General features: G+C 37.7%; 2 protein-coding genes across 3 annotated transcripts in view; both read left to right on the top strand.

Annotated features, from left to right (window-relative positions):
- Positions 1 to 21431, top strand: part of LOC145988567 (uncharacterized) — a 58937-nt gene extending 37506 nt beyond the window's left edge. Inside the window, exons 4-5 of one of the 2 annotated variants that reach the window (XM_083123516.1) lie at positions 17539 to 18223; positions 18289 to 21431. In XM_083123516.1, coding sequence (XP_082979642.1) covers positions 17539 to 18223; positions 18289 to 18351 — 748 coding nt within the window. In that variant the 3' untranslated portion in view covers positions 18352 to 21431. Of the gene's footprint in view, positions 1 to 17538 lie in introns of both variants that reach the window. The other variant, XM_083123515.1, reaches the window with a different exon arrangement.
- Positions 21432 to 26014: 4583 nt separating this feature from the next.
- LOC145988988 (histone-lysine N-methyltransferase SETMAR-like) lies at positions 26015 to 26783 on the top strand. The gene is made up of 2 exons (XM_083124290.1): positions 26015 to 26348; positions 26608 to 26783. The coding sequence occupies exons 1-2, from the start codon at positions 26015 to 26017 to the stop codon at positions 26781 to 26783; spliced, it is 510 nt and encodes a 169-aa protein (XP_082980416.1).
- Positions 26784 to 27321: the final 538 nt, after the last annotated feature.

Raw genomic sequence — 27321 nt, 5'->3', positions numbered from 1 at the left:
ATAATAGGTCTTAAGGGGGTTTCCTCTTTATGTGTTTTAGGAATCCCAAACACTATTGAGATACTACCTTTATTGTTACCTTCAATTAATTTCTTTTTTACAGTTCTCGTTAGGCTGATACTTCTTTCCACTCCTTCCCTGATTTCCTTCGTAATTTTGTTAATTGGGTTTTTCTTTACTACTTCAAAATCTTTGCTACAAAAACATTCTTCCATTTTTCTTTTGTACTCATCCTTATCTATAAGCACCATTTTATTCTTCTTATCGGATAGGATCAAAAATACATTATTTTCTTTTACCCATTTCTTAGCATTATTTAACTTTCTCTTATAATTCCTATGTCTTTTTTCTCCTTCCTTACCCCCTTTTCCTTTAAATTCTCTTTCCTAACCTGTTCTTCTATTATATCGTGAATTTTTTGTTTAACTTCAATTTTATCATTTTTATCATCCACCATTACCCCTATTCCTTCTGCTGCAATTATGAATTCCTCTTTAACAATCCGTTCATTCCCTATGGCAAATTTTTGTCCCTTCCCCATAATCTCTATTAGATCTTCCGGAAGTTCATATTCTGTTAAATTTAACAAATTGTCCTCCCTCCCCCTTCTTTGTTCCCTTATTTTCCAAAATGTTCCTACTTCCCATTATTGCTTCCAAAATCACCATTATCAATGGCGATAATGCTAAAAATTGTAAGTTCTTACAATTGCCAAGGTCTTATTTAATTGTAGTAATGTGGAGCTAGAATATGTGTGACATTCAGTGCACATGTGTTTGTCATCAATTGCCATCACTTATGCTAATGTTATAAGATCCTTAAGAATTAGACCATTACCACTTTCTATTATTCATATTTTGATGAGTTATGCAAAGAAATGTATATGTTTTGCAGGGGGCAAAATTTGAAATCAATTTGCCATTATGAATGCAAGCATTGCAAGAAGACATTTTTATGTAGATATAACTTGAACATTCACACAAGAATTCACATGGAAATTTACCCTTACGAGTGCAAGTTATGCAAGAAGAGATTCACAAGTAGAGGATACCTGAGAATTCATTCGGGACTTCACTATGGAATTCACTCTTATGATTGCAATGTGTGTGAGAAGAAATTCACAACAAAAGGAAACTTGAATATTCATTTGCGAATTCATGAGGGAATCCGCCCTTACAAATGCAAAGTGTGTGAGAAAAGCTTTTCACAGAGTGGTGATTTGACAATTCATTCAAGAATTCATGATGGAATTCGCCCTTACGAATGCGATCACTGCAAAGAAACATTTCTTTGTAAGACTCTATTGAAAAACCATTTCAGAATTCATGATGGAATTCGCCCATACAAGTGTGATTTGTGCAAGAAAAGTTTCACACATAAAGGAGGATTGAAAAGCCATTTGGTAATTCATGATGGAAATCGCCCTTACGAATGCATGTTATGCAAGAAGAGATTCAAAAGTAGAGGATACCTGAAAATTCATTCGAGATTTCACGATGGAATTCACCCTTATGATTGCAATGTGTGTGAGAAGAAATTCACAACAAAAGGAAGCTTGAATATTCATTTGCGAATTCATGAGGGAATGCGCCCTTACAAATGCAAAGTGTGCGAGAAAAGCTTTTCACAGAGTGGAGATTTGATAATTCATTCGAGAATTCACGATGGAATTCACCCTTATGATTGCAATGTGTGTGAGAAGATATTCACAACAAAAGGAAGCTTGAATATCCATTTGTGAATTCATGAGGGAATCCGCCCTTATGAATGCGATCACTGCAAGAAAAGTTTCACAGAAAGAGGAACATTGAAAAGACATTTGGTAATTCATGGTGGAAATTGTCCTTAAGAATGCATTTTTTGTAAGAAAAGTTTTACTCGAAAAAGATACTTGAAAATTCATTCTCCAATTCATGAGGGAATCTGTCCTTATGAATATAAAGTGTGTAAGCAGACATTTTCATAGAGTTCACACTTAAAGATTCATTCTAGATTTCACGAGGGAATTCGTCCTTATGAATGCAGTATGTGTAAGAAGAGTTTCGCAATAAGAGAAAGTTTGAAAGTTCATTTCAGACTTCATGAGGGAATTCGCCCTTATGAATGTAATCATTGTAAAAGGAATTTTACTGTTAGGGCAGCATTGAAAAGCCATTTGAGAATCCATGATGGAATTCACCCATACAAATGCAATTTGTGCAAGAAAAGTTTTACATGCAACGGAAATTTGAAAAATCATTTTAAAATTCATGGGGGAAATCGACCTTTTGAATGTAGTGTGTGCAAGAAGACATTTTCCCGGAATAGGCACTTGAAACGTCATTTAAGAACTCATGATAATATTCTCCTTTCAAATGCAATGAGTGTCAAGAAGCATTTAGACTTAGTTGACAATTGAAAACTCATTTTAGAGTTCACAAGAGAATTTGCACAAGTACAATGCATGAAGACTTTTACATAAAGAGAACACTTTAACACGAATGCAGACATGCAACAGCCCTTTGCAATACATTTATGTTGTAAATGAACAGCAGGCAATATTCAAATGTATTTTCTGCATGCACATTATAACCACTGAGTGACATAGCCAGAGGGAGAAGACAACAAACGACTCCGTTGCAGTCCTACGACGAGAGCTGGATGCTATGGACAAACAAGTACAGAACAACAGTGTCGACATTAACGACCTGGCTCAATATTCAAGAAGGAACTGCATTCTGGTGCACGGAGTCCCCGAAACACCAAACGAGGATGTGGACAGCATCGTCCTCCAGGTGCTACACAACAAACTGAAGCTGCAACACCTGGGACTGGAACACGTCGACCGTTGCCACAGAATTGGTCGTCCAAGGAGATCGGCAGCGGAAGTAGTGAGATCTGGAAAACGACCTATTATTGTTAAATTTGTTAGTTACCGCTCCAGAAACGCAGTGTGGAAGAAGAAGAAGCTTTTGAAGAACTCGCCACTGTTGATAACGGAATCACTAACCCCGTACCGGCAGAGGCTACTACGTGTGGCGAAGGATCGAGTGGGACCACGGAACGCTTGGAGCCAGGACGGGCGAGTGTTTGTGTCACACGGAGGAAGGCGCTGTTTGATTGCATCACCTGAGGACCTCGACGCTTTAACATGAACGGGTGCCGTGTGAAAAGATTGAAGTGAACAATGATAATTTACACTTTATTATTTAGTTATACACATACCATACGTGTGAGGAAAAGCAGTGCAAGAAGTGGACCAGATGCAATTCATATCACAGGTAAAAGTTTTACTTTGCTTCTCATCGTCAGTTTTCATATGTTGTTTCATGTTAAATTTTCAAATGTTGCCACCCCTGGTTAGACCTGCCTCTGCACCGGCCCAGTGCATTCCACCTTCCCCCTTCCCCATATGAGCCCGACACACCATACGTCCGGTCACTTGCTGAACAGTTCCAGCTCTCCCAAATCCTAACGGAACCCACTCGTATCACACATAACACTCAAAACTTAATTGATCCGATCTTCGTAAATAACTTATCTGATGTCATAAATTCTGGCGTGTCTGTACCAGTCAGCAACTCGGATCATTGTTTGACATATGTCTCTCTGCATTTCAGCAAAACAAAGCCTAAGGCTACGACAATTACTTACAGGAACTATAATGCGATAGTGAAAGACAACCTCGAAAACGACCTAAGCAAAATAAATTGGAATACGTTAATGGAATTTGCAAACATTGAAGATAAAGTGCGTTTCTCACCGAAAAATTGAATGCGGTGTTTGATAAACATGCTCCATTGAAAACTGTTTGCGCAACTAGGAGAAAAGCACCCTGGATAACAGAAAATGTTAAGTTAATCATGAAATTAAGAGATAACGAGCTACTGAAATTTAAGTGGACAAATAATTCTCAACATTGGACCGAATACAAGAGATTACGTAATTTCGCAACATCGGTCGTAAGACAGGAGAAAAAAGCGTATTTCGAACATATCATAAATTCGTCCAATGATTCAAAGCACATATGGCAACATATGCGGAATTGGGGGTATAGTGGTAAAAACAAAATCGGGGAACTTCCTCCCACATTAAATGATGCTAATGTCCTAAATAATCACTTTGTGAACGTATGCCGCAACTTGAAAATAAACCAAGAGAAAGTTTCTCAGCAGTGTGAGCATTATTACGCTGGCTGTTTCAGTGAGAGTGCGGCTGATTTCAGTTTTCACGAAGTGGATGAATCCGTTGTCAGAAAATTCGTGTACAAAATCCGATCAAACGTGGCCGGAGTTGACGGCATATCTGTAAAAATGATAAAACTCTCACTTCCCCAAATCCTTCCGCCATTAACGCATATCATTAATTATTCCCTCCTCACAGGCTGTTTCCCGCATTCTTGGAAGGAGGCAAAGGTCATTCCCATACCTAAGAAACAGAACCCGAGCTCTGTAAATGACATTCGCCCCATTAGTATTTTGCCGGTACTCTCAAAAATCATTGAGAAAATAGTAAACGATCAAGTTCGTAAGTACATTGGCGACTATAACATTCTTCCTCCGCAACAATCCGGTTTTCGTCCTCACTATAGCACGCAAACTGCTCTCCTGAAAGTGACCGACGATATTTTCCATGCAATGGACAAATCCCATGTAACAATGTTAGTTTTACTTGACGTCAGCAAAGCTTTTGACACGCTACCACATAAACTACTTCTTGCAAAGCTACAATATTACAAATTCTCTCCAATAACACTCAAATGGTTCGAGACGTATCTCCGTGAAAGGCAACAGCATGTATTAACAGATAAACTGTCGTCGCCTCTGCTAGTGGATGCTGGCGTCCCTCAGGGTTCAATCCTGGGTCCTTTGTTATTCACGTTAGCAGCTGCCGACTTGATTACGTCAGTGAAATATTGTAACGTGCACTGTTATGCCGATGACACGCAATTGTATATATCGACAGATATATTTAATTTACAAAATGCGATTGCACTATTAAATCAGGACTTGAAAAATATAAGTAACTGGTGTGAATCAAATGGCTTAGTTCTAAATTTAAATAAATCTACATTTACTATTATCGGAAACAATAATCTCGTGAAACAAATAAATCTCAGCGAATGCAAAATATTAATTGAAACAAAGAACGCAAAATTCTCAGAAACAATACGAAATTTGGGCTTGACCATGGATCAAAAATTAGACTGGTCTGAACATGTACTGAAACAGTGCGGTAAAGGATATTCAGTGCTAAAGAGCCTCTACACGCTTGTTGAATTTCTTTCACCCAAAATTAAATTAAATTTGGTCCAATCTTTAATATATCTTCTTTTCAATTATTGCGATGTTGTTTACGGGCCAAGAATCACAAAAAGGCTCTCAGGCAAAATTCAGAAAGTCCAAAATGCATGCATGACGTACGTCTACAGATTTAAAAATCACGAACACATTCTACCTGTGCTTAATCAGCACAAAATTCTCAACATGGCAAGACGGAGAGAACTGCACATGACCTGCATTACTTGCAATGTTATAAATAAAAACATACCGGACTATCTGAGTGTAAAGCTTAAAGCCAGGAGTGAAACGCACTCATGCTCCACCAAGCGCCGCTAATCTCCATGTACCTCGCTGCAGAACTTCTGTTTCGCAATCTTCATTCGGTTACAGGGCACCTAAAATCTGGAATGCACTCCCGAACGAAATAAAGCAACTGAACTACAAACACTTTCGTAGGGCCGCATATGATTCACTGATTGATGATCAGAAGCAAAGTAAGACCACATATGATTAAAAACTGTTTCCTGTGAATTATTGAAAAAAACTGGACCGAAACTAAGTTAATGCATGTATATTATTATCTTTTCATTTATTAGCACACACGCACTGTATATATTTTGTCATCTGTTTTCTTTTTGTGATTTTCATTGTGTAGTAGTAGTTCTTCTTTATAGTTTCTTTTATGTTATTTTACTTATGTAGTGTCTTATAATCGTCATGTATAATAATGTACCTAGGTACTTTGCTACATTTTTCTTTGTCGGGTTAGGTGGTAGATCAGCATTTGCTGAACCTCGCCCAAGAATAAAGACCATTGAATTGAATTGAATTGAATAAGACACTCTAGTACCCTTCTGTCCTCCCACAACTAGTGTTAATGAAATATCAAATAATAACTTCTAAAAGTATTTACATCTTTTCTGGGTGCTGTATTCAACATGTTGTCACTTTTCCTGTTCATAATGCCAACTTGACTTAAAAAAATAATTTTGTCCTGTTACTGTTATGAGTAACCTAAGTTTTAACCAGTGTTGTGCTTCATTTGTGTTTTTCAATACCACGTACGTGTGAATCAGAACTCTAATGTAACTATGGTCAATAGTGGCTCATTATTGGAGACGTGGAAAATAGGATATAGGAACTTTCTTTTTCCGGCCGCTGGAACTTCTTCTGGCCTGACCGCAGCCATGATGGGACTACGGACGTCCGAGGACCAACGACCGCGAGGTAAGCGATCCACTCTCGGTTACTTTCACCTCTTGTGCCTCGTGCTCTTGTGCGGTGACATCCATGTCAACCCGGGACCCTCCCAAGGAAATGATACTGTTTTTTCCGTGTATTACCAGAACGTGCAAAGTTTAAAAAACAAACTTTCTGACTGTGACATTCACTTAAGCGAGCTACTGCAATATGACTGCTTAGTTTTCACCGAAACTTGGCTAAACGACACGGTGATGGATAGTGAATTACCATTTTTAAAGCATTTCAATGTATTTAGAAATGACCGTGCAAGTCGTCGTGGTGGAGGAGTGATGATCTGCGTTAATGTTAAATGGAATTGTAAAATACGAAGAGACCTAATCAAAGACTGTGAAATTATTTGGATAGAACTCAATTTTCAAAAAAAACAAAAAACTTCTAATTGGATCGTATTATCGCCCACATAAGAACTCTCCTATTTCCATCCTAGAAGCCTGCAGGGATTCGGTATTAGCAGCAATGACAAGTGGTGATATTATGCTATTTGGTGATTTCAACCTGTCCATCAATTGGGAAAGCCCAAATACGGGAACTATAAACTGCCAAAATGATCAGTGGTTTATTGATACGTTCATTCACGGAATAGGGTTAAACCAGTTCAACTTGCATAAAACACGTGGTGACAGTAACCTTGACTATGTACTGGCAACCCTGCCTAATATGCAGGTAACTACAGGAAAAAATCTTCTAACCTCCGACCATGACTCACTCGACGTCACAATGCACCTGCCTACCACGAAGAAAGACAAGGAATCCGTCAAGCAGAACCAACGCCCCCACCACCTATGGCGAAAAGCTCCATGGAATGCCATTGAGCGGGCGCTCAATGTATACCCTTGGTTTTTGCTGATGGAAGAGGAAGTGAACGAAGCCGTTGAGAACTTTGTCGAAATTCTGCATGCCACGATAAAGGACTTCGTGCCCACTGCGAGACCGAGATCTACCAAATACCCCGTCTGGTTCGACAGAGAAGTTCTCTTTGTGTTAAAAAATAAAAAACAGGCTTGGTACCTATGGAAGCAGCACCCTAATGTTCACACTCACGGTACCTATTGTGACATCAGACGTCATTCAAAATACCTACTCAGAAAAAAATATAGTGAACATATAAATAACATAACAACCGAATGTACTACAAACCCTAAGAGATTCTTCACTTTACTAAATTCAAGAAAACAAAGCCCAGTTATACCTAAAGAAATTGTTCATAATACTGATATTGCTAGTGGAGAAGAAAGAGCCGAACTTTTTAATGTTTTTTTTCATCAGAACTTCTCACCTCCCTCACTTTCCGACCCTCTCCCCCACTTAAATGCTGTCTGTCCTCACACACTATCTTCAATCAAAACATCCCACAAGGAAGTAAAATACCTTCTCGCTTCATTGCCCCTCCACCGGTCCCTAGGTCCAGATGAAATCCCCACAATATTCCTACGTAAAACTGCCAACTCCTTGGCTCTTCCTCTGTCTGCCTTACTCAACAAATGTTTCTCTAAGGGTGTGTTTCCTAAAAACTTCAAACGGGCCAACATTGTGCCCATTCACAAAACTGGAGATAAAAAATGTGTAAAATCCTATAGACCAATCTCGCTTCTATCGCCACTATCAATTATTTGTGAAAAAATCATCAAAAACAGGTTATTTCAGTTTACGTCACCATATATCAACACAGCACAACATGGTTTTCTTCCAGGCAGCTCTTGCCTAACAAATCTTTCCGTCTTACTTTCGCATGCTGCCAGAGCTATTGATAATAACTCCCAACTTGACACTATATATTTGGACATTTCGAAAGCCTTTGACAAAATTAATCATAAATTTCTCCTTCATAAATTATCATCCAGATTTAACATCCATAGCAAATTTCTCTCTTTACTCCAGGACTACCTCCATGAGCGTGAACAACGTGTTGTTCTTTCAGGTACCTCTTCTAACTTTCTTCCCGTTTTGTCTGGAGTTCCCCAGGGGAGTGTCTTAGGGCCGCTCCTATTCCTTCTGTACATGGATGACCTCCCTGAAAAACTGTCCTCCCTCCCTATCAATATACTTTTCTTTGCGGATGATTGTAAACTCTTTAAGGAGATCTCATCGCAGCATGACATGATGATTCTTCAAAATGCTCTCACAGAACTTGTTAAGTGGTGTCGTCAGTGGAATTTAGAACTAAACCCTCAGAAATGCTCTTTCCTTACTTATTCCCTAAAAAAGAACAAAGTGGTGTCTACTTATACTATTGAAAACAAACCAATCCAAAACGTTTCCACCCAAAAGGACCTAGGTATTATCATGGATGAAAAACTCACTTTTAATTATCATATTATTGCTACCACTAAAAAAGCCATGCGCCTTCTCGGTCTTCTATACAGATTTAGCGAAATTCAAAACCCATCATCTCTTGCTTTATTCTTTAAATCTTTCATCTCGCCCATCCTTGAATACTGTTCCCCAATTTGGGCAATGGCCTCAAAAACCAATCTCACCAGAATAGATTCTGTTCTCAGTTTCTTTCTTGCAATTGTTCGCCATAGAATACCTTCCTTTCGACATGTATCCAAATCAGACACCATGGCTGCTCTGAATATTCACACTCCATCCTTTCGTCGTGATCTAGCTGACATGAAATTTTTATACAAAATAATAAATGGCAAAATCAGAACAGATCTCCTAATCAGTGAATTCTCACTTAGGGTACCCCAAAATCTAACGCGCAACCTGCAACTCTTCCACAACCCAACCACTAGGCTATCCCTTCTACAACGCTCCTTGTTTTACAGGCTCCCAGAAATCTACAACAAACTTCCCCTGAATGTAGATATATTCCTTCCAGAACGTAACTTTTGTATATTACTGACGAAGAACATGTAAATCTATCCCATCTTGTTATTGTTTTTTATCTTTTGTTATTATTTGTTTCTACTTTATGTTGTTTCAGTGTAAAATGGCCAAATAAGACTGTATCTGAAACTCTGAGTAAATAAATAAATAAATAAATAAATAAGTTTTGAGAACAGGGGAAAAAGCATCATGAAAATTCTGAGGACCGCAAAACATCATGTGTAGCATGGACAAATCATTGTAATAGTGGGTCATTAGTGGCAATGCTAATTAGTGGAGGACATTCAAAGGTGGTTCAAGTAAACCGATACTCCATGTCATAGTGGATCTTGCTACTGGGGAAGGGGGTGTACTACAACAATGTGTGAGAAAACGGAGAAGTGGGGAGGAATAGCCCCAAGAGAGCCAATTTTTCTCACAACATTTGATGTGTAAATACCAATCAAGCAGGGTTGGCCCGGGTGGGCCCAGCCCAGTTTTCCCCATGCAGGTATTTTCAGAAAAAAACACCAAAAAAACCAGTCAAAAAGTGTTTTTTTTTCAGTAAATGTTGTAAATTATTGCTTTAAATACTTGTGAGGTTCTACTATTGTCAAAAATTTTTGGAAAACTTGTAAAGGAGAGCTTATAATGCTAAAAATAATGAATGTAATGCAAGTCATAGTGAGTTTTTTCAGGCTATTTTCCTCAAATCATGATAAAAATGGACTTTTAACATAAATAAAAATAATACATATCCAAGGAACAAAAAAGAAAAAGTATCAGAAATTTTTAGACAAAACGTTTGCATTGATTGATGCAGCATAGTTGAACAAAGCTTATAATTTTAAAATGTTTTAGCTTTTTGGTTATCAGTCACTTCCTTATGCAGGGGAAGTAATAGTGATACATCATAGATTCAACTATTCAGGATAAATGTTTTTTATGTCTGGTTAGGAGTTGTTGCCCATGTAAGTCTTGCACCTTCATGATCTACCACAATTTCAGTTTTTTTCTTTTTTTTCCTTACTTTCTTTTAAGGGTATATAGCAGCACTCAAGTAAATACAGTGTACATGTATACTTTCATATTTTGATAATTTTTGACATATTCAAACCTTTGAATAGACTAGTTTTGGGCTTTGTTTTGCTCTACAAATAACGTTAAAATACCTAAATTTATCACTTTTAATGTAAAGTAAGCAAATTGAAAAATGTACGAGGGCAAGTTATTAAATAACAGGAATCTTATTCTAAACTTCATGGAGATTTATGCATAACAAAAATTTGTGTTTTGGCACTCAAAAAGGTTCCTTAGCAACACTCCAGTAGCTCGTACAGCATGGCCGCTCCACTGTTGACTTGCTCCGTACAATAGCAACGAAGTGTTATTAGTTTTTTGCAGTCAGAGGGAGCGAAACCTTCTGAAATCCATAGTAGGGATGGCCAGATCCGGATCCTGGCGGATCCGAAATTCGGATCCAGTTGGTTCCGGATCCTAAAATTTTTCGGATCCAGAATTTTCAGATCCGGATCCGTTACTTTCGGATCTTGATCCGGTGCTTTCGGATCCGGTACTTTTGGATCTGGATCCGGAATTTTCGGATCCGGATCCATTTTGCCATACACATGCGCTTCTTTGGAAAGTAAGAATGTGCTTATAACATATTGTTACCTGCTAATATACATATATATATAATATACATACATACACGTAGTGTGTGTGCACGCGTGCACGATTTGTAATTAATTAATACACTTACAAGGGAGGTCTAAGTCTCCCCCTCCGATTTCCATGAAACTTGGCAGGTGTATAGAGGCCCCCCCCCCTCAAATGTCAAGGTGAGGAGAAATTGAAGTGGGGATCTGACCCCGAAACCACGTAAATAAGGCATAGGAAGAAACAGGGGGCATAGAGCCTCTCTATACACCTGTCAAATTCCATGGGAATCGGAGGGGGACACAGAGGTCAAATGATCCCCATGTCAATTTGTCCTCATCTTGACATTTGAAGCGGGGTTTGCCCCCTAAAACAGTTTTTTAGCCGAAACAAAAAAAAAAACACGTATTTCTTCCTTTGGGCAACTCTATACACCTGCCAAATTTCATGGAAATCGGAGTGGAGGACAGGAGTCAAATGCCCACTTCAATTTGTCCTCATCAAAACAAGTATTTCTTCCTTTGGGCCCCTCTATACACCTGCCACGTTTCATGGAAATCGGATGGGCCCCTCTATACACCTGCCACGTTTCATGGAAATCGGAGTTTTTAGCTGAAACAAAAAAAAACACATATTTCTTCCTTTGGGCACCTACTACGTTTCATGGAAATCGGAGGGGAACACATGGGTCAGATCCCTACTTCAATTTGTCCTCATCTTGACATTTTAGGGGAGGTTGCCCCATAGAACAGATTTTTAGCCGAAACAAAATAACACGTATTTCTTCATTTGGGCCCGTTTATACACACACCTGCCAAGTATCATGGAAATCGGAGGGAGACACAGGGGTCAGATCCTCACTTCAATTTGTCCTCATCGTGACATTTGAGGGGGTTTTGCCCCCTAAAACAGTTTTTTAGCTGAAACAAAAAAACATGTATTTCTTCCTTTGGGTCCCACTGCCAAGTTTCATGGAAATCGAAGGGGGACACTTAGATAACCGCCCTTGTTACAGTTGGGACGCGCTAGCAAGCAGCGTGTGACCACCCACTCTGGTAGCGACGCGCTGTTGCCGGATTGACCTACTTCAGGATTCTTGCGAGCCCACAGAAACATGAGGAAGGCTGAACTACTGCAGCTCCTTATGTTACACAAACCCCAGTTCCTCATATATCGAATAGACAAGCTTGCAGAAGAAGCGGTACATACGGTGGTCCGTCTCCCGCCTTATCATTGTATGTACAATGCAATCGAACTTATTTGGGCACAGGTCAAAGGGCTGGTAGCACAGAGGAACACTTTGCCACCTTTTACACCATCTAAAATTTTGCAATTGACAGTCAGGCTATCGGGGATGTGACAGCAGATAGGTGGCGTTCGGTATAGAACACGCAAGGAAGATTATTTCCGAAGCATGGGAAAAGGAGGGAGTTGAAGAGCAGGAAATGGAGTATTTTGTAATTTCACTTGGGCGGGAAGACAGCAGTGACACTAGTAGCTCAGATGAAGATGTTCCTTTACCAACCAACAATGAAGATGATCTTGGGATAGCGCCACTGCAATGGTAGCCGGTAAGCAAAAACAACTACTACTTCTGTTCTTTCATTCATTTTTTATGTTTTTACATACAGGTAGCCTCAAAGCATTAATAACACATGTACCAAATGTATCATTAATGTTAAGGAAATCGAGCAATTGCCAAGCGTTTCGTTGTAATTTATTGAACTCTGTATTGCCAGAGCCTGTATTCTCATATAGCTCCCAAATTATCTCACTTCACACACCCACATGTGCCTCCTCGATGGCACAGTGGTAGGGTAAGTGTTGTCGCCTTGTAATCAAGTAGTCCTGGGTTTGATACCCTGTCGAGGCACATAGTGGTTCGGATCCCACTTCCAACTGTAGGTCCATTCCAGATTATCCGTAGTGTGCATAAAGTGGACTTTAAAACACCAACTCAATCAATCAATTCACACACAATTGATTTGTTCTTGATAAATTCTTCTCCGTAATACAGTAACTCAGTTCTGTAAAATTCAGTTTTGGAGGTGAATTTTTGTAGGTTCCTCAAAATATAATTTAAAAACGTGTTAACGAAACGAAGTTGTACGTAATTTGTTTATACGTAATTTGCCCTAATTTTCAAGAAATACATTTCATTTGTACGTTCTGAAACTTCAACAATCGCGGCGTGACAAAGAAGGCAAAGAGAGGCGGCATGAAATCAAAGGAGAAATTTGCCACAGTGTTGTTCATAACACAAGATGCATTTTCTTTTGTTGGTAATTGTGATATGATACAACATAAGTAAAAAGATGCCGGTAGCTGATGCTTGCAATGTACCATAATAAAAACACAACAAAGGTTCTTTCAGTGAAGGTTTTCGGTTGCTGTGTAGAGCAGGAAGATAAAATGTTTCATGCTTGCCAGAATGCCCGAGCTTGCCAACAGCTGACTAGCCTGTCCGTGTGTTTGTGCGAACGTGGCAACGTAGAAACCCCCCAGCCACATGGCAGCCAACGAGGAGACAGAATTTGGTCACGTTCTGCCGTTCTGCGTTCTGATTGCACGCCGCTTCTTATCGTGTCCGTACAAATAGTCTTACACTTTGTAATTATATAACACTGCATATATTATAATGTTTTATTTTAATTTGTAAAACTGTAACTGTAGAAGAATTGTATAATTTTTGTATAACATTTCTATCTTGTTATATGTGTTAAAGGTTTCATCCTGGAATGGAATGTCTCACATTTATGTGTGTTTTCATTTCCAATACATTCGAATGAACACATATTTGTTTCAATGACATTTACAAAATCACCTCTGACATTTTATGTTAAACAAGTAAGATTATTTTTGTGCACGAGTGTGTTATCCGATGCGTAGCAAAGTATGTTAGGAACAACACTTGAAAAAAATTCTTGTAGCACTAACTAATGAAAAATTTCTTTGTAATCGAAGATCATAATACCTTTTAAGGTGTGGTAAAATTATAATGGGATTGACATACGAAACTCTCGGATCCGGATCCAGATCCGAAACTTTCGGACCCAGATCCAGATCCGGAACTTTCGGATCCGGATCCAGATTCGAAACTTTCAAACCTGGATCCGGAATTTTCGGATCCGGATCCAGATCAGTTTGGCCATCCCTAATCCATAGGTGTGCGCACGGTAGGGCAAGAGGGGCCAGTTGTCCCCTATAATACTCTTGTTTAGGAATTTAGTGCAGAGGAATCTTATCACCGTTATTAAACGATATTATGCTCTTTACATAATTAAGTATTTTGAAGCCGACAAAAGTTCCCAGCAACTACGGAAAGTGGATTGTTTCCTATGTAATTGAACTATCCAACTTCGTCTTCTAGCAAATTTCTTACTATTAACACTCACATGCAGTTTATTTGTTAGTTTGGTTACCTATGTGTTTGCAAGATATATTGCCCATACATTAGAAATCGGTATCAATGATTGGATGACAAAAGTGGGGAGGGGGGCAAGGAACTGTTTACTTTTTCTCTGTAGACAAGGCTTAGCATTAAGAGGCTGTAGATTAGGGTCAAAATGTGAGGTAGTAACCGCCTCCCTAATGGCCATCAGTGTTGGAAATGAGAACAAATTATGTGCAGTTGTTTTGAATCTGCTGTATGAAACCATGTCTATGTTCATATGTAAATTATGGGGAATAAAGGGGGGGGGGGCAAAGAACATTGGTGCCATGGAAGTTTGTGTTCCTCTAATACGGTGATTTTCAGTGGTTCCGGACACACACTATATACGCCCCTGTTTCATACCCATCGGTACAATAAAACTGAGATGAAATGAGGTTTTTCGTTCTCCAAATGAACTTTCATCAAGGATTCCTTCCCCCCCTAAAAGAGGGTCTGCACACGCCTGTGCTGAAATCTACAGCAGAATGAAGGTTCAGTATGAAGACTATTGTTTATGTCAGGGGATAGTGTACTAAATTAACGTATTCACTGGTCGATCTGCTGTTTCACTGCTTCCGTTGCAACGCAAACTGGCCTCCCAGTCCGGTGTTCATTACTGACGTTTCGTGTTCCATCTTCAAATCTTTCCACCCACTCAGACACTCCCGCCTGAATTAAACAATTGTTTCCATACTGAACCTTCATTCTACTGTAGCTTTCCGAAAGTCAACAGTGGAGCGGCCATGCTGTACGAGCTACTGCTCAGGCACATACTACTCGATCGTCATGACAACTTTATGGAGTGTTGCTAAGGAACCTTTTTGAGTGCCGAAACACAAATTTTCGTTATGCATAAATCTCCATGAAGTTTAGAATAAGATTCCTGTTATTTAATGACTTGCCCTCGTACATTTTTCAATTTGCTTACCTGATATTAAAAGTGATAAATTTAGGTATTTTAATGTTATTTGTAATCCAAAAATTATAAAATAGACTAATATGAAGACTTCAATATCAACCACTTAGCATATAGTTGTGGTTATAACTTGGAAGTCAACAAATTTGGCAAATTTCGCACACATTACAATACAGAAATTTGCTGCACACAAATATTCAATTGATGTCTTCAAATCATATATTTTTTCAAAAAAATTAAAAATTGTGTTTTTTATATTTTCAAAAAAAAAAAAAAATTGTGTTTTTTATATTTTCAAAAAAATTAAAAATTGTGTTTTTTATATTTTCAAAAAACATCTTTTCAAGTTTTTTAGAAATTACAAAATTCAAATACCACACTGATGTTGCATTTCAAATTAAAGCTCATTATAAGCAGAAGAGAGTGACACCAATTTGAGCTCTCTAGGTCAAATAGTTTTTGATCTACAGCTGCTTAAAGATTTCAAAACGTTATCAAATTTTGGGATTTTTTCTTTTTTGAAAGTCAATAATTCAAAACCTAAGATTGGAAAAAATCTGAAATTTGGCAGTTTTTGTCAACTTTACTGGTACTACCACTGTACCAAAAAAATATCAATTTCTGAGATGTCAAGGTTCAGACCACGGTTGATTTGGCATGGAATGATCCCAATATCCAAGTTGATTTGTTATATTACTGTGTTGCTTGTTAATATGTTCATTATAACAACTACTCAAAATTGTGTTTGTTCATAAATGATGATGCATCCAAGTATACACCCACACACACAAATACATCTTGTTTGATTTGGTTTATTTTACTTCTCTTTTGTGCCACATTTGACTAATCGCGAAGGCCGGAATTTGAATACAGGACCTCTGGCATCATAGGCATTTAAAATGTTATTAGTCCTCACCTAAAAGGTGCCATCATGGAGTACCATTGTTGACTGCAGGAAAAAAAAAGCAGAGGCGGTACCGATGCCGATACTCTTACTGATTTCCACAGATGCCAATACTTGAAAATTGCGACAATTAAAATTTGTTCAAAATACTGACCAATATTGGTGTGTAAATATTCTTCTCCAATTATATGCATCAATTTACCAAGAAATTTGCTTTAGAATATTTTAGAAATACATGAGAATATTAAATTAGATATTGTGTAATCACAAAATATAGTTTTTCCTGCAAAATAAAATGAAAGTTTGAATTTTGCATAACTTCCAGGATAATAAGATGCTGCGAAACCACTTTTGCGGGCCCCGTGAAATACCAAGAAGCCGGAAAAGCATCAGCAGATGAATTCCAACTGATACATTGGCATCGGTATTTGCTCAGCCCTAGTTTATAACATATTTTCTACTTCCTCCCCCCTCCCCGGTAGCCTGATTGTTGGGTACACCAAAATATGTGCCTTCCCAGGGAATGCAACCCTGAAAACTGATACAGCATTACCTATTACACCCTCAAGGAAGAGTAGAATCAAAATGTTCGACAAATATGTTGGAACAGAAAATGTCAACACAAGGAGAAAATCGAGTGGGCAGAGCAAAGCAGTACACGCTGCTGTGAAGGCTGGTAACTGCAGACCCCCCCCCCCCCCCAACGCAATTCAGTTCCCTTTCACATGCTCATTGGTGGAGCAGTCTCGCATCACTACTTGCGCAGAGATTTGTTTTCATTCACTTGCTCAAGAGTTAGTAGGGACAGGGTATAAAGCAATACAAATTGAATGTTAAGATACGCTACTATCAGGGGGAAAATGTATTTGATAATTAAAATATATATTTTTAAACATAGCCTGAAAAAAACCAATAAATATCCAAAACAAATGAAAAACCCACCTGGGTTGGGAAAAAACCTGGGCAAAATGCCAACCCTGCTGTTTACTGATGACAGTGTGTCACAGTATGGTGTTACATTGATGGTGTGTTCTTTCTGGAGAAACACCAGAAGTTTCTACCACTTTTCTGGCCATGTTGGTTGAAGAAGGAAGCATCATATGTACCATCTTGCATGATCTCCTGTGCTATGTGCCTTTTCATTTGATCAATTCTTCTGGCTTTTTCCTCCCTGGTAGGAATATGAACTTACTGTGAGAATTTGACCTTTTTAACGAAATAATATATTTGTACATTTTCTAGAAGTGCATACTTTCGATTTTTTTTCTATAATGCAAATATTGTTTTATAGGACCAGTGTTTCTTCAGATACGAGTTTTGGACAAAGAGAAGATTCATCTCTTAAATGTCTAATGTGTGGGAAACATTTTCTCAAGGAAGCATACTTAAAACAACACATAAAATTACATAATAAACAGAAACCTTTTAAATGTGAGCAGTGCAACATGACATTTTTATACAGAAGCACTCTAGAATATCATGAAAAAATTCATAGTAATGAAAAACCTTTTGAATGTCCAGACTGTAAGAAGAGGTTTGTTTTCAAATATGCAATGGAAACCCATGCAAAAATACATAGGAAAATAAAACCCTTTGAGTGTCCGGAATGCCAAAAGAGATTCTCTGGCAACTACAACCTAAAAAATCACATGAGAACACACACAGGTGAAAAACCTTTTAATTGTCCCGATTGTGGAAAAACATTTTCACAGGTTATCTATCTTAAGCGTCACAGGATATTGCATACTGGAGAGAGGCCATTTGCTTGCTTGGTATGTGAGAAACGGTTCACAAACAAAATTCTGCTGAAAGCACACACAAGTGCAGTGCACGACAGGAAAAGGCCATTTGAATGCTCGGAGTGCATGAAGAAATTTGCAACAAAGACGAACCTGACACGTCACATCAAGAGGCATATTGGGGAGAAGCCGTATCAGTGTCCCGTCTGTTGGAAATCATTTTTAGAGAAGCACGAGGTAGAAACACATGCAAGAGTCCACGCTGGGGAAAAACCTTACGAGTGTTTTGACTGTGGGAGGAGATTTTCACACAAAGGGGAGTTAAAAGTTCACAGCCGAGTTCATACAGGGGACAGACCTTTTGAATGTATACTTTGCGAAAAGAAATTCACGCAGAAAGCAGCCTTGAGGCCGCACCAAAAAAGTAGTTCACAATGTAAATAAGCATTTCATGTGTGCATCTGTATTTTTTAAAAAATAAAATATGCAGTACAAAAATAATGAGATGACCCCTGTAACTTGGAAGTGATGAATGAGAAAAGAAAATTTATGTTAAACCATGTGACCTTTTCCTTCTTGTTATAGTGTGATAACATCAACATAATTGCTTCTCTTGTAACTTTATCTGAAGCCCCTCCCCTAACAAAGGTCACCTGGGCATTAATTTACTTTTGTGCTCATAAAAAATGTTTAACATCCCAGCGTTCAGTTGTTCTGGATCACAATTTTTCAGTATTACAATCGCTATCTTGGCCAATCTTGTTGAGTGATTCACTTGACATTAAAGGATTCAGATTTGAGTCTTGACCTGAGTTTAGGTGTTCTTTTGTAAGAAATTTTCATCATTCATCCCCATTGTTGACAACAAGGAGCAATGTTACAACAGTCCGGAATTGATGTTCCAGACTAGTCCACTCTCATTCCACCCCCGCTCTCCCCATCAAGCCAGCCGCACACCGGATCCACGACGCGACCAGTCATTTTTGTTGCAAACCGACTCTGGGAACGTTTAACATGGGGCTCTTATGAGCTGCCGCACACTGGACGAAACATTTGACTAGAGTCATGTGATGGTTTGCGACAAAACAATGAAGGTCCTGGGAAGCATGATGCGAAAAAACGCTCTGCGCATGTACAAATCCTTTCTTCTCAGTGCACCACCTCCATGTGACTCATAACTGTATCGTTTAACAGCACATATAAATGTAAGTTTGACAGTGCAGTCTAAGGTTAAAAATAGAGCTTGATACAGAGCAGCTAATCATTCTTGTGCAAGCGAGGCCTCCGCTGTATGATATTTCATCAACTGAGCACCATAATAAGGACAAAATTGATGCGCTATGGAATGAAGTGGCACAGAAGATGAATTGCATTACGTGAAAAAAATCGGTTTATTACAAATTATGTTGTAATGTACAAAATATATCTTAAATTGTACAAGAAAAACAATCCTCAGGCCAGTTTGATATTTATTGCTCGAATAAGTATGTGGTTGCAGTATGCAAATTAAACTTTTTCCTTTTTTGGAGGGGGGCAGCACTAAAGTGAGCCAGAATGCACCGGAACTCCATTCTGGCAAAAAAAAAAAAAAAAACTGTTCCTGCTGCAGCATTGGACACGCATTTTATATATTTAATGCACCATACAAAAGTCCATTCTTTGTTACATTAATCCTTGTAAAGAATAGATGAAAGAGATAAAATAAAATTCTTGTACTAAATTTGTCTCCTGTCGGTGGCTGGACTGGAAATGTAGAAAAAAATAATATATTGCGGTGAGTGCTATTCGTTTAAGATGCAAATGAGAACCTAATTTCCTGAAATTACAGATGTGATGCATCGGTTAGCACATTGCGCTACGATGCCAGGTGTCCCGGGTTCGAATCCCAGCCTGGGCATGGGTGTTTGTGAGTGTCCATTCATCAATTTCATCATATCAATCAAAATCAATACAAATCACATGTATGAATAATCATTTATGTACCACAATATTTAGAGCAGTTTTTATGATAAACACAATAACAAATAATAACAACAAACCAAGTTGTAGAGTATCAAAAACTTTCTTTCCAGGAAAAAAGCACTGATAAATATGTATTTCATTTTGTCGGAAGCAAAGTGACTCGTCATGTTGTGTCCCATCGTGCTGCGTTGCAGCGCATCATGCCTCGTCATGTCAGATCTGGTGTGCGTCTAGCCTCACACACACACACACTGACATGCAGCCCCTCTTGTAACTTTTGGCCAAGAGCTGTAAATATTCCATCATGAATTGTTTGTCACCAAATTTGATATTTACATATTTTCCATGGCTGACATTATCTTCCCAATGGGAAAAACATGTCGTTACATGAACATGACTAGGGCTGAAATTTTTATCAATTAAAAAAGTATCAGAAATATGCCTTTAAATGACCAATGTCTTTTATTAGGCATTTTTACAATATCATTATTTGTAAGTAGTGTTGTTTGAAACATAAGATATGAAATATAAACTGAAATAATATTTTTTGGGGTTGAAAAAGAAAAAGTTTAAGATAATTTTTAACATTGTACATTATCAGCTTAGTTATGGTTTATGAACAATATTTGGTGAAATGTTTACCCAAATATAATCAAATATATTGTTACACAGTTTTGCCTAAAATATGACCTGAAGCTAAAATATGGCAAAAAATATGCATTTATACGCCCAATAAAACCCAACATTATTGTGATTACTAGGGATAGGATTTTCATGACTTAGCATATTTTTTTTTTGGTAAGGTGATGTGTTCCCTAAATATATATAAATTTATATTGTGAAGAAACTAATTGAATTAAGGTGCTTTTTAAGGGCATATTTTGCATATTTGCCCATTTCTATGTGGTAGAGCATATTTTGATGGATTTTCGGTCATATTCAGCATATTTTTGCTTTTTCATGAAATATACAGTCATTTTCGAAGTGGATTCGTTCTTATTTCCATGTTCACTCGAGTTTTTTTTTCCGATTGAAGCAAAATCTTTTTCATTTATATTGGAAAATTTACAGAAAGTGCTCATTGTGCATTGCAACTCGTGGCCCATAATGTGAACTAAAAATAGTACGTATGTGAAAATATTTCAGCATATGTTAGATATTCATGTTTGAAACAGTCCAGTTATAAAGGCATATTTTTCAAATTACAGTGCATATTTTGCAAAAGTTTTGGCCATAAAAGCATATTATATTTTGCATATTTTGGTTATTTTTAGGTCAAAAAAATCCTAGCCCTAGTGATCACAAAAGCTTAAAGCATGTTTAAATTAATTTCTGCATGGAAACAAGCCAGGGTAAAAATACGACATCACAAAAATGTAATAAAAAACCAGCTAGTTGATACTGATCATGATAGCAAATACAATTCTGAGGTTTCACTGGTTGCTTATCAGCATTATTAACTCTAAAATGAAAGGAGGGTAAAAACAGGAGGTGGGAGAGGGTTAAAGGTCCAGCAATTTTAAATAAATTCTATTCTGGTCCAGGAGAGAAAATCAGGAACCGTAAATGGGTTCTTTTTATCTGTAAAGTATTTTAATTCAGTCCAGGAACCTTTTTTCCGGATCAATTTTTAATACTGTCCAGGAACCTTTTTTTCAGTGAAACAAAACACAACTTAGACTGAATTTAAATTGTGTGAGAAAAAACATTCCGATCCTGTTGCAGAACCCTTTAGAATATAAATTCCTGTACCTTTAACAACCCTGTCAGGAGGCAGACATTTTGACAGAGAACATATCTATTTAGCTGGTATAGTCAGTAAAAATTCAGTGAATTTTACATTTCATTCCTCACACTTCACTTTCAACTTAGGGGGACATTCTTATTTTTGTACCACAAATTATATGAACACTTATCCAAATATGTACAATTTTAAATAGAAAACAATGCACATAATCTGTGTTAGAAATATCAATTTAAAATTTAACAATGGTTGAATATTCTTTAAAACTAAATCTAAAAGTTCACGGAAACAAGAAGAGTAAGTTGCCTACCACGAGAGCATTTTTTTTTTTAAATAATTGCTGTCAGCAGTTTTATACACTTAATATTTATAGAGGTATGAACTAAACATGCAAGTAAAACTGACACTTCAGTAGCACAACATGTTGGCTAGTGAACTCACAGTGTTACCACCTATGCTCCTTCAAGTCCCTACATGAACAGTGGGAGTCAGAGTAATTTGAGTACATAACAGCATTTTGAAAGTTCTGGTGCCCATAACATTGTTCAAAATTATTATTTATTAGTGCTTTTTGTTCAAAATTATTATTTATTAGTGCTTTCGATTTTTTTGTTGGCAGTCGGACCTTCCAAAATGTTTCAACACAGTTTTATGTGTTCCGATTGCTAGTTGCTCGAATGGCAGTCAATTTTTTGCCTATACCCAAATTTTCCCAGGGTTGGGGGAATTTGGGTATAATGTGAACTCTGTGTATACCTTGATTATGCCTGCCATAGGTGTATTTAAGTACTGGTTGTTGAATACAGTATTCAACATTGCATTCTGAATAATTTTATTTGACAAACTTACTGGTTACAAACTGTAGAAAATTGTGAACATGAAGAAGATAATGCTTGCACAGGTGAAAGTGAAAAGTAATCATACATCACTTCTATTTTTCACATTTTGAGAATAGGAAAAAGTAACACACAGAGATTTTGTTTAAATATTGAACAAATATTCTGATGATATTTTCATGAAACAGAAAAATATACAGTTTCAATCATACATGCATATATAAACTCTGCAATTCACTTTTGAAATCTCTTTAAGTAGGATACGTATCACATATATAATATACATCCTTGGAAGCACTATACCCAAATTACCTCATTTTGTTAATTGTAATTTTCTTAATATGTTTTTCTAATATAGAAGCTTAGGTGAAGAAAGTAATACTGACCATTGGTGTGTTCTGCACCAACTTGCACCCAACTTGCTCTGCAGAGTCAGTCATAGGCGAAGTCCCCACACAAAAAGTAATTAAAAAAAAACTATACAGCTTCCAGTAGAGAAAACTGGCCACTTGATGTTCATTTGTTCAAATGCATACAATGACATTGTCTAAATCAATGATTCTTAACCTGGGATTGCATTAAGCGGTATCATTTACACTGTGATTATAATTTATACTCATACTCCATTGTGAGTGTCAATTTCATGTAATCTTGATTCATCACAATTAGCCTAAAGACATAGAGAAGTGACTTGAAACAAAAATACAAAATACAATGAAAACAACATTAGGCATGAGTTTGTATTTGTATACAATGTATTTTGCAAACCTAGTTACATTTACAACCATATGATTATTAAAAAGCTAAAATTATGTATTTCTTGTGGAAAGTATATTTATATCATGTTTCTAGATAATTTTTAACATATTTATAAATACGGAGAAACAAGTACTCACTTATCCACGAAACTGTTTTTTCTTCGTTCTTGTCAGCAAGTTCCAACAAAGATGGTGGCAGTGGCCACTGAAATTGATAGAACAAAGAAAAAACAGTTTGGCAGATAAGTGAGTACTTGTTTCTCCATATTTATATACTACCGCATCTCTCTTTTCCCAATTATGAATAATATTTATGTTCATTTCAGTAATTCATAAATATGAATTAATTGTGGTTTAATCACAGAAAAGCTTTAAAAATAGCATGCAGACGTCTTGAATTGTTCAAAATACACTTGTACATTATGCTTCATTGCGATTGTAATTTTTGTAATAAAATATTTACTGTGTTTCAAATAATGTCTATACAATACAATAAAATAGTATCCTGTACCCATGAGTTACTGTTATTACTAGAGACTATATGCACTCTCTTTGAGTTGAAAAAAAATATTTAAAAAAAACAACAACATAGTTCGAAGTAGCTCCAAGAGAGCTGCTAAAATTTAAAATCACTAACTATTCATGAAGATTTTCCATCTGGAGGAAGGAGTGCTGAGTACTGCAATAATTATATTTGAAAGTCTTTGACTATGCTGTTCCTGATTTTGACAATCAATTTTGTGCTTTGGGATGTGATGATGCTGGTTTCTGAAGTATGAATATTAGCCAAAATTTTTACTTAGCCACATTTAAACTGATTCTGACACTCAGTTTCGTACCTCCAGAAGTTTGATAAAATAGGACATGTTGTCAGGTTCAATATAGTATAGTACTCTATTGTTCTACTGCTTGTTATCATGTCTTCAAATTTCATACACTATATTTCTGTCTCGTGAAGATGAACCAATGTAAAATTTCTGTAGATATTTACAAAATATTTCAAAGGAAGTAGTGTTGGATGCCATCTTTGAACATTTTATTTGTTCTGGTTAGGGTGACGATTTTGTTCATATTTTCCCCATGTAGCCTTCTTACTCTTTTATATGTACTATATACACTCCTCACAAACAGTTTGGAATATTGTTGTTAGGCACAACAAGTTTGGAATATTATTATATTAGGCAATAGGTGATAGGCATGGTGCCATATGTTGGCAAAAAAAACGAGAACGTCCACCAGACAGATACCATGTGTTTTTGCATTCCAAGGCGGTGTCTATCACCTATTGTCTAATATAACAATATTCTAAACTTTTTGTGAAGAGTGTATAATAAATAAATACAGTGGAACCTTGATTTTACATTTTTTACGGGACCAACTTGAAAGAACTTAAAATGCAGGAAAATTTTATTTGGAACCACGAAGATTGAATGTATAATGTGGGAGAATGGAATACCATGGTTCATTTCACTGTTGAATTACTTAAGTATCAGAATTGATTGAAACATTATTTATGGTACAATGGAATCAGTAAATTTACCAATTCGTGGCATCACTAGTTGTAATGGAGAGGCCCAAGGTATGATTGCTAGTGAAGACACATTTCAGTACATTAGATCCCAGTTTAATCTACAGTTCAAACCCATTTAGCTTATTTTAAAGCAAACTTAAACTTCGTTAACATCTCCCATTGTACATTTACTTGTACATGTCTTCATACTTATGGTACAAATAATTGTGGGCTGCCATCCTCAGTTTGGACCAGAAAAAACAAAGTTAAAATTAGTTCCTCCGAACAGAAATTTGCATAGTAGGTTCACACGGTGGCTCAGTTGGACGCCAGGGGTTCCGGGTTCGAGTCCCGGGTAAGGCATGGGTATTTGTGATTGTCTGTCCTGAAAAAGTCCTGAAATAGAAATGTGAATGAAATGATATGAGTGAATGTGATGGGGAAGCTTCCGCTTAGGGGGCTTTCCTTTATAAAAAAAAAACAAAAAAGTTGGTAACGCATCTGACTACCATGCTCAAGGTCCCGGGTTCGATCCCCGGCCGGTTCAAATCCGGGAACTTTTCTAACGGTGAAGCGGCCCCGGCGCCCACCCATGTCGAATAACATGGGTACCTGGGGGAAACCCTGGGGGGTAAAAGCGGTCAGGGGCGTGATGCTGATCACATCACCCCCACTCACGACCGGATCAAGAAAGTGTGGGGCGTTACCCCCACACCCCCTATACGCCTTCATGGCGTGGTGCTATGCACAGGGGAACACTTTACCTTTTTTTAGGTTCACACATTCTAAGCTTCACGAGGATAGCTAACATTTATATATATATTGCTGCGTTCGAACCTAGGTAGGCTGAGAACTTATCAACCTACCCTCGTATAGTAAAGATAATAGCCTTTATTTCACAGGATTGGAAGACTGCCAAAGTGTAAGACACACAAAGCTAAGCTTGAATCAGCTTTGAGTTAGAAGCTGGTGGCAAACTTGCAGGTAGCTACATTCAATTCTTTGTTGTTCCTAAAGGTTCGCATAACCACTTTTTATACCAGGTATCCAAAAAAGTTTGTGCCGCTGGAACGAAAAGTGAAAGTCAAACGGCATGTGTCAGCAACCCTGTCTGGATGACGTCAGAAGTTTATATTCCCGGCAACTGTCAGTCAGTGCAGGGAGGCGTGTCGGTCGCATAGACAGCAGGTCTGTAGGAACTATAATCCTGAAGGGGACATGTCAGTTTACGTTTTACGGCCGTGTGTACTGTATGAGTTTAAATTGAGCAGCAATGCTGCAGCTGCTGCTCGAAAGATATGCTACACGTTTGGAGAGGCATCAGTGAGTGAGCGCAAAGCGCAAAAGTGGTTCAGTCGATTTGCATCGGGCGATGAGAGCCTCCAGGACAAGTCTCGAGCTGGAAGCCCTGCCACTATCGACGAAGCCCTGCTGAAGGAGACCATCGAGCGCGATCCACAGCAAACGTGCAAAGAACTTGCACAAGGGTTTGGAGTGTCGGAGAAAACCATTCAATTGCATCTGCATAACCTTGGGAAGACTTGGAAGCTCAGTAAGTGGGTTCCTCACGTTTTGTCCGAGGAAAACAAATATCAGCGGCTCACCATTTGCACATCATTGCTGTCACACCACAAGAAAGCCCCATTCCTGGACCAGATATTGACATGTGACGAGAAATGGGTGTTATACAGTAACCACAAAAGAAAACACCATTGGTCATCCCCTGGTTCTGTTGCATTGACCCCCAAAGAAAACATTCATCAACAGAAGGTACTGCTTTGTGTTTGGTGTTGTGCACTTTGAATTGCTAGAGCATGGCAAAACCATCATATTCGAGGTGTACTCGACCCAGTTGCAAAGGGTTGCATCTGCACTGCATCCGAAGCATCCAGCACTAGTCAACAGGAAAGGAGTGATCCTTCTTCAAGACAACGCTAGACCTCATACGGCGAAAACGACCAAGGAGGTAATCAACACACTTGGTTGAGAAATTTTACCTCATCCTCCTTACTCCCCGGACATTGCCCCATCTGACTTTCACTTGTTTTTAGCCATGGATAACCATTTCTGTGAGCAACAGTTCCTAAACTCAGGTCATAGGACATTTTTTTGCTTCTAGGGACCAGAACTTTTACAAACGTGGGATTTATAAGCTTGTATCTCGTTCGGAACATGTAATTGAAGCTGAAGGAGCTTATTTTGCTGAATAAAACACATTTGCCAGAAATTACAGAGTCTTTATTTCTCACTGCAAAATACGGCATGAACTTTTTTGGATACCTGGTAGATGCAAAATAATCTAACACAGTTATTTTTAATGTGTTTTTTTTTAATTTTATTGTCTGCGACGTTTCGTTATGGTTTCCCAGAACTTTTTTACACTTCTAGAGTGACTAGCCATGTGAGGTTGTGTTATTGTATGTATATCTTGGTGTAGCTTGAAAAAGTTCTGGGAAACCAGAACGAAACGTCGCAGATAAAATAAAATAAAAACCACTAAAAATAACTGTGTTAGATTATTTTGC

Source organism: Lepisma saccharinum, chromosome 6 (genome assembly GCF_977018435.1).
Source record: "Lepisma saccharinum chromosome 6, izLepSacc3.1, whole genome shotgun sequence".
Classification (NCBI taxonomy): domain Eukaryota; kingdom Metazoa; phylum Arthropoda; class Insecta; order Zygentoma; family Lepismatidae; genus Lepisma; species Lepisma saccharinum.
Note: the sequence above shows the minus strand (reverse complement) of the source record. Positions and strands in the feature narration are given on the sequence as shown.

What these genes read in the sequence shown, in the direction of transcription:
- LOC145988988 (XM_083124290.1), top strand. Translation starts at nt 26,015, where the DNA reads ATGTCAGTTTACGTTTTACGGCCGTGTGTACTGTATGAGTTTAAATTG. An exon ending in TGGGAAGACTTGGAAGCTCA is followed by an intron (nt 26,349 to 26,607) that starts GTAAGTGGGTTC and finishes TTGAATTGCTAG; the next exon opens with AGCATGGCAAAACCATCATA.